Source organism: Palaemon carinicauda, chromosome 6 (assembly GCF_036898095.1).
Source record: "Palaemon carinicauda isolate YSFRI2023 chromosome 6, ASM3689809v2, whole genome shotgun sequence".
In the NCBI taxonomy this organism is placed as follows: Eukaryota; Metazoa; Arthropoda; class Malacostraca; order Decapoda; family Palaemonidae; genus Palaemon; species Palaemon carinicauda.
Genome location: NC_090730.1, coordinates 68158174 through 68165832, shown reverse-complemented (window position 1 = coordinate 68165832; position 7659 = coordinate 68158174). Strand labels below are relative to the sequence as shown.

General features: G+C 32.3%; 1 protein-coding gene across 1 annotated transcript; it reads right to left on the bottom strand.

Annotated features, from left to right (window-relative positions):
- Positions 1-4680: 4680 nt before the first annotated feature.
- On the bottom strand, positions 4681-6854 carry LOC137642576 (probable serine/threonine-protein kinase dyrk1). Its single transcript, XM_068375258.1, has 3 exons — positions 6816-6854; positions 5223-6114; positions 4681-4909 (listed from the first exon to the last, which is right to left on the bottom strand). The coding sequence occupies exons 1-3, from the start codon at positions 6832-6834 to the stop codon at positions 4768-4770; spliced, it is 1053 nt and encodes a 350-aa protein (XP_068231359.1). The 5' UTR covers positions 6835-6854; the 3' UTR covers positions 4681-4767.
- Between the last annotated feature and the right edge of the window lie 805 nt (positions 6855-7659).

The following is a 7659-nucleotide window of genomic DNA, read 5'->3' as shown; positions in this document are numbered from 1 at the left end:
TTCGGAGATCAATCTATTCTGAGGAAGTGTTTTAATTCTTTCATTTTACCTTGCTTTGAGTATTGTTCTCATGTCTGGTGTTCAGCTGCTGATTCTCATCTTAATTTGTTGGACAGAAACTTACGGTCTATTAGATTTTTTATTCCTGATCTAGATATTAATCTTTGGCATCAGCGTTCAATTAGTTTATTACGCATGTTGCATAAGATTTTTCATAACTCTGACCATCCTTTACATTCAGATCTCCCTGGACAATTCTATCCTGTTCGTATTACTAGGCAGGCAGTTAATTCTAGTAGCCAGGCCTTCTCCATCATGAGGCTCAATACTACACTGTATTCTAGAAGTTTTATTCCAGCTGTTACCAAGTTGTGGAATGATCTTCCTAATCGGGTAGTTGAATCAGTAGAACTTCAAAAGTTCAAAGTTGCAGCAAATGTTTTCATGTTGACCAAGCTGACATGAGTCTTTTTATAGTTTATATATGACATATCTGTTTTGACGTTGTTAATAGTTTATATATGACATATCTGTTTTGACGTTGTTAATAGTTTATATATGACATATCTGTTTTTACGTTGTTACTGTTTTGAGAATGATTTATTATTAAATTGTTCTCATCCTCTATTTATTTCCTTATTTCCTTTCCTGACTGGGCTATTTTCCCTATTGGAGCCCTTGGGCTTATAGCATCTTGCTTTTCCAACTAGGGTTGTAGCCTGGCTAATAATAATAATAATAATAATAATAATAATAATAATAATAATAATAATAAGAGCTTCACCAGAGTTTGCAAGGTTAAAGAAAATATTCGAAAAAAAGTGGTTGATAGGAATCATTGATCTTTTTTGAAAGAGTTAATATGATAAATGACTGTAAGTTTTATATGAAAGGTCGAGATTTTGTTTAGGCTGAGGAAGTAAATCAGTTAAGAAGAATCCTAACAAATAACAATTTATGCTTATTCGAATAGGAACGTTTGTGGATCAATTGTTTCCTGTAACTTCATTGATCGAGAAGTTTGCAAGGGAGGGGGAAATGTATATTATTATTATTATTATTATTATTATTATTATTATTATTATTATTATTATTATTATTATTATTATTATTATTATTATTATTATTATTATTATTACAAAGGATACAAAGGATTATCAGAATTATAAAAAATCTTATCCGACATGCACAACGAATTAACTAACAAAAGAAAGAAGATAGAAGAAGAGATTAATACAAGTGAAAAATGGTTTAGTAAGTATAGATAAGGAATATAAGTATCTGGGAGAATGGTACACTGAGAAAGAAAACAAATAATTGAGAATCAAAATAAAGGGGGCTCGCGTATATGACCCAACAAATATGAAAATATGGAGACACGAGAAAAGTTATAAAAAGTGCATTGAAAGTGAGAAAAAAAATATATATGAAACAGTACTTGAACCAACAATATTTGCTAACGTGGAGACCTGGAGTGAAATAAGAGATTCATAGAAATATGAAATATGGAAAACCTTCAATACAGGATAAGAAATGTGTACGAACAAGCAGAAAGTATTCCATATTGGGGCATCCTTGCAGAAATTGGAATATGGACAGTGCCTTGCAGAATAGAATATAGAAAAAGAATGCTGTTCCATAACATCATAAACTCTGATGAAAAGAGACGAATCAGAGCGACAATTGAGGATTAATTGAAGAACCCCCATGGAAAGAGCTGGAGTAGAAGAAGTGAAAGAATTTTTTTGCAAATATGGATTAGAAATAAAATAGATAAGAAGCTGGGAGAAAAAGAAGCCCTGAAAAAAGAAATTATGACAAAAATTATGGAAGAGATTGAGGAAACTATTGAAGAAAAGATGAAAGGGATGAGAAAACTGATGCATTTAAGAAAATGGCCCTTAACCTTATTTCAAAGAAATTGATATGGATAAGACAATCCTTGTAATGAAGCTAAAAGCAAATTTCACGGGAAAATACACAGATGATGTGTGTGACCCATGCAAATAAGATCATACTAAATACTTGTTTTCATACCCAAAATCAAGAAAGTTAATGGAACAAGACAACCGTAGCTATGTTGCAAAATCGTAGCAGGGATCTGTTTACATACATAAGTAGGGCAATACGTTTGAAAGAAGAATTAGAAATACCAAACTTACCTCAATAGGTTGCCAAAACTGGTAACAGGGTATTATCCCAACTAATTTCAAGGATGACTGGAATAAAGATGAAATTCAAAATTTTCATTAAAAATGTTGTTTATGGTACAGGTAAAAAAGCTCAATTACAACAATAAGTATAAGGTTAGAAGCTATGCGCCTCTCTATTATGTTATAGAGTGGCCGCAAATCCATTTTATGGAGTGGGCAGTTAGGAACCAGGAACCAGAAACTGAACGATAGCGTCAGTGATTGATACTTAGATCAGGAATAAGAAATTTAATAGAACTTTAATTCCTGTCCAACAAAGTAAGATAAGATTCAGCAGTTGAAGACCAAACAGAACAATACTCGAAACAAAGTAGAATGAAAGAATGAAAACACTTCTTCAGAATAGACTAATCACCGAATAACTAATAAACTTTCTCAATGAGCTATTTTTTTTTCTCTCTAAATAACGAACCAGGGACGAACAATCGTGTGGTATGTTTTAAAAGTGCTTTAAATATTCTCTTACAAGTATTCATCCAAATTTTGGGACATTTTGTTTTGAACTGCAAAAAATTCAGGTTCTTTCGTAAAAACATCTTATTTAAAAAGAGGAGATGCGGCACAAAAAAGAAAGACCAAAGATTCATTGGAAAATTATCAGCCATACTGCATTATGGAATTTCTGAAAGACATAGCTCATAACTTATGTTAAAAAGAATCATGTATTATTTTTTAGGTGCATATTGGATTTAAACTGATTGTAACAAGATTGCAATTGAAATGTCATCAACTTATTTTTAGAATAAAGTTTGTTTACTTCTGATTTTTATGTTTTATCAATATTTTCAGTAGGTTTAAGCTATAACAATCTAAATACGATCACGGTAGAAAATTTAAGTAAATAGAGGTAAATAATTTATAAATAAATGATAACCTTCAATAATGAGCAATATGAAAAATCAAGAAATGCAAATAGATGAAAACCTGTTTTCGTTCCTTCAATAAAAATCTTCCAATAATTAAATTTTACATTTTCATGTATGGAATCTTCATGGGTTGAATTTTTTCATGGGTGAAAATTTTGTGGGTGACATTTTCCATGGGTGGAAGTTTTCATGGGTGGAATTTTATGGGTAAAATTTTTGTGGGTGGAATTTATATAATAACACCCAAATATGACATTCATCGCGGTCTTCTTTTTCTCCATAATCACCAACATTAAAGAAAAAAAAAAAAAAAGCTTGATGTTGCTGCAAAAAAAATTAATGTGCAGGCATGATGCCACCAAATTCCTTTTGACCAGTGCCATGTTCCTGCTGATACCCTAGAATAGGCAAATCTACACTGAATTCTTCCCGTAGATTCTGTATTGCAGGTAATTCTCTGCTCAGAGCTAAATGGACAACTGTCCGCCTGGTGTTGTATTTCCTTTGAGAATTTCTTGCAAGTTGTATCAGTGGGAAGTTAGAAGGTTTGTGATCTTCTAAAACTTCTGGATACAGAAAAGTGGAGAAGATACTTATCCTGAATACTGTAGAAAAGAGAATCTCCTATCCAATCATCATTAATTCAAATCTTCGATGATGCCATTGCTAGGTATTTAAAGTTTGACAGTCACAGGAATATTCCCGGCAGTAGCAATAAATCCTGATGTTTTTAAAGTGAAGGAAAACTCTAACAAAGGCTTAAGAAAGACTCTAGTTTAAGCTTAAGAAAGGATGCTGTTTTTTAGAATTCTTTGTTTCTTAACAAATTACAATTATAATCATAATCATAATTCTATGTTAGAGAATATGGTCGCAGTTACTATGCCCCTTTTATGTATTTTGTTGAATTCCTTCCCTCATAGAAATGTAGATGTAAATTGTATATCAAAATAGTGTAAACCAAATGCTCAGAGTTTTTCTTTATTTTTCTTTTCGCCCAGTTTTTCGTGTGATATATCTTCATATTTGATAAAACCTATGCTGCATTAGGCCATTAAGTATCAATATTTGACACTAAGATGATGTGCCTAAATAGGGTAACAAAACTAACCCTACGGACAATGAATAATGACGAAATATTTTTTTTCTGATATCCTTCATCTCTACATAGATAGCATGAAAATAGATACATATATAATCTGTTTAAAATCAATCTCTACAAATCACTGAAGCATTTTACCAAAAAAAGCTTCAGAATGAAAAAGAAAATTCGCTTACAGTGACTATTGAGGATTGTAAGTGCATGATCTCAAAAAGGGGGGAGCAAATGTCCATTAAAGTTATACAAAATTTTTCATTGTGATTAAAATGCTGACATAAGGCATTCACATCATGTTTGATTTATTGCACGCCAAAAGCACATACTTTTATGTGCTATTTCCTTTCATTTAATTGCAATAGTTCTTGAAAAATTTCTTTTGTTTAACACAACCACATCTATATCATCACCCGAATAAGGACATTGAAAACATTTATTTGATCTTTGTTTTAAATTATGTTTTTAAATTACATTGATATTACACAATATAGCATAGCTATGGACAACATTATCAACCACTTGATTATTTTTACCAAGTAACGATTCGTAGAAGAGAGACGATATTTACTTCAGGATTACTGATGCGGTTTTATAAAGACCTTTCCTCAAAGCGACCAAATTGTTCGTTTCTGAAGTAAAAGTTCTCAGCCTCCTGGCAAGGGGTTGCGTCGTACTCCTTCTTACAGGTCAACTCATTCTGGTCAAAGACGGTGCCTTCACCACACATAAAGCTTTCGGAAAAAATAGTCATTTAGAAGGATTACACTTGCTTTAGTTCAATTAATTTTATCTTTTAGTTACGATATTAACCTAATAGTATTAAACAACGATAATTTTATAATAATTACATATAGATTCAACAATAAAAGATAGAATTAATAATTAATGAATAATAATATTGATAGATTACCTTTTAAAATTTAATATTTTGATTTACTCTATTTAAATTTTAGGAAAACAAACAGCTATAAATGGATTCAATCAGCCTAATCAAGTAAGTTTTAGGCTCAAAAGAGATTTTTTTATACTGAACTAATGACTTACCTGTACTGATAAGTCTGAATTTCTCCATCAGAGAAAAGATAAGGATTGCAGACGTGGAACACACGGCAGGAGTTTTGCTGGTCAGCATAATATCCATAAGGTCTGTCAACGCAGGTGAAGGAAGTGGAGATGCCTCCAAGTAAGGCACTGGCTCCAGAGGGAAGGTTCAAGGGTTCGAAATCACCATTAGATTCTGAACTAAAATCACTGAAAGATTGACCTGATCGCACCAAAGCACTAGACTGAGACTGACTTCCACCTGAGAATCGGTTCTGCTGGTTTCTGTTAGACTGGATAGAGAATTCTGTAGACTGTAGACCAGGAGTATTCTGGAAACGTGTTGATGGAGTCAACTGAATATTGTTTAACAAGGTGACTCTGTTCCTTGAGTTGTCTCTATCAAAAGCTGTCTGGAATTGGTTCTGTGAGTTTTGCTGGAATCGGTTCTGAGAGAAATTATTTACATTACTGCTTAACTGGAATTGATTTCCTCTGTTTTGCTGAAAATCATTGGATGAAATAGTGTTCTGTTGATTTTGCTGGAACTGGCGATTTTGGAATTGATTTTGGTTTCTGGAATTAAGCGAAGTTAATCTGTTTTGTTGATTCCTCAGGAATGATGATGTTCCAGACTCAAATTCGTTATTGTTCTGGAAGGATTGAGATGTGCCAAAGCTCCTCTCACCAGAAAAATTATTATTTTGATTTCGGAAGTTATCATTGTTTGAACTGGTGAAAGATTGTCTTTGCTGATCGAAATTGTTATCAAAGGATGGACGACCAGCAAAAGAGCCCCCTTGTTGGAAGAATCCAGAACCAGCAAGTCTGACAGCTGTGTTGAATTCCTGTCTCTGGTTAAACTGTTGTGCAGTTGCAAGAGCAATTGCAAGTGCTGTAACAAAGAAAAGAGAAGTAAGGCATTTTAGATTATTTGAGGTATAAAATGAAATACAGTAGTTGTTTTATGTTTCATTTAGTTTTTATCAAAGATATGTGTAATATATAAGAATATACCCCCCCATACACACACACATATATATATATGTATATATATATATATATATATATATATATATATATATATATATATATATATATATATATATATGTCCCATATCGCCAGATAATGAGACATCGGAACATGGGTTTTTCCCTTTATTACAAAAAGGTTTGTGAAAACACTTAACACAGCCCGATACTCTCATACGAGTACCTACTTGTTCTTATGATCGCTCAAGTGGTGCTCGGAACAAGTAAATGCAATGTTCCTCGGTCAATCTCCTGAATTGTTAAATTTTGTGGAATTCTCCACTGTTATAGAAATAAACTGTCAACAATAGGTTTACAACACGTCACTTATCAGACTTCAGACACGTGACCTATAACAGAGTTCAGTAATCGCGCACTACAATTTATGAATGTCATACTTCTCTTAAAAGGGTCATTAATATCACTGTATAAAACACATACTTCTACATATTTTTCATACAAGGATATATACGTTTATATGTGTATGATTATTGAAAAACTTTGTTAAACAGCCTTAAAGTACTATAAATAGACTTAATATGAGGAGATATGATTTATACTTACATAAAATAGTTGCCTTCATGTTTAGTGTTGAAACCAAGAAACCAGAGTGCTGTATGACACTTGTCCCTCCATCACCCCTTTTATATAGCTCGAGTACTAAAGGTTCAGGTAAAACTGGTAACTGTTGACCTTAAGTAACAGGATACACCAACTAAGTAGAAGAAAAGGAATTGTGGATATGTCAATGACACTAAGACGTCTGTCTACTTTCACATTTCATTCATAGCAGTCAGAGAGTTCATCCTAAATTTGTGCTAAGTATTATTATAAGTTGGTCAAGGACAATGGCTCGTCAATATTTTGATCTTTGTATGGATAATGTCTTTTTAAAATAAGTAACATATTTGTAATTCTAGGTAGGATTTATAATGCAAATTTATTTTGAGAAACACCTTTTGTTCTATTTCGTATTCAAATACACAATACATTGGCATATTGATAAAGTTTTGAGGTTTTTGGTGACCAGTCTACATCGAGAACTGTTTAATTCTTTTATTCTACATTTTTGTAGTTTTGTTCTCCTGTCTAGTCTTCATCTGCTGACTCTCGTCTTAAATATGTTCTATAAAACTTGCTGTTTATCAAATTACATATTTCGTATCTGAAAATTAATCTCATGCACCGTTTTTCAGTTAGTTCTTGCTCATTTTCCTCAAGATTTTTCATAATTCTGACAATCCAATGCTTTCAGATCTTCAAGACTATACCCTCTTGTACGTATTATTAGGCCTGCAGGTCATTCTGACAGCCGTTTTCTTCAAAAATCATAAACGTCAATACTACACAGTATTTTTAGAAGTTTATTCCAGCTGTAACCTCATTGTGGAATGATTGGGCACACTAT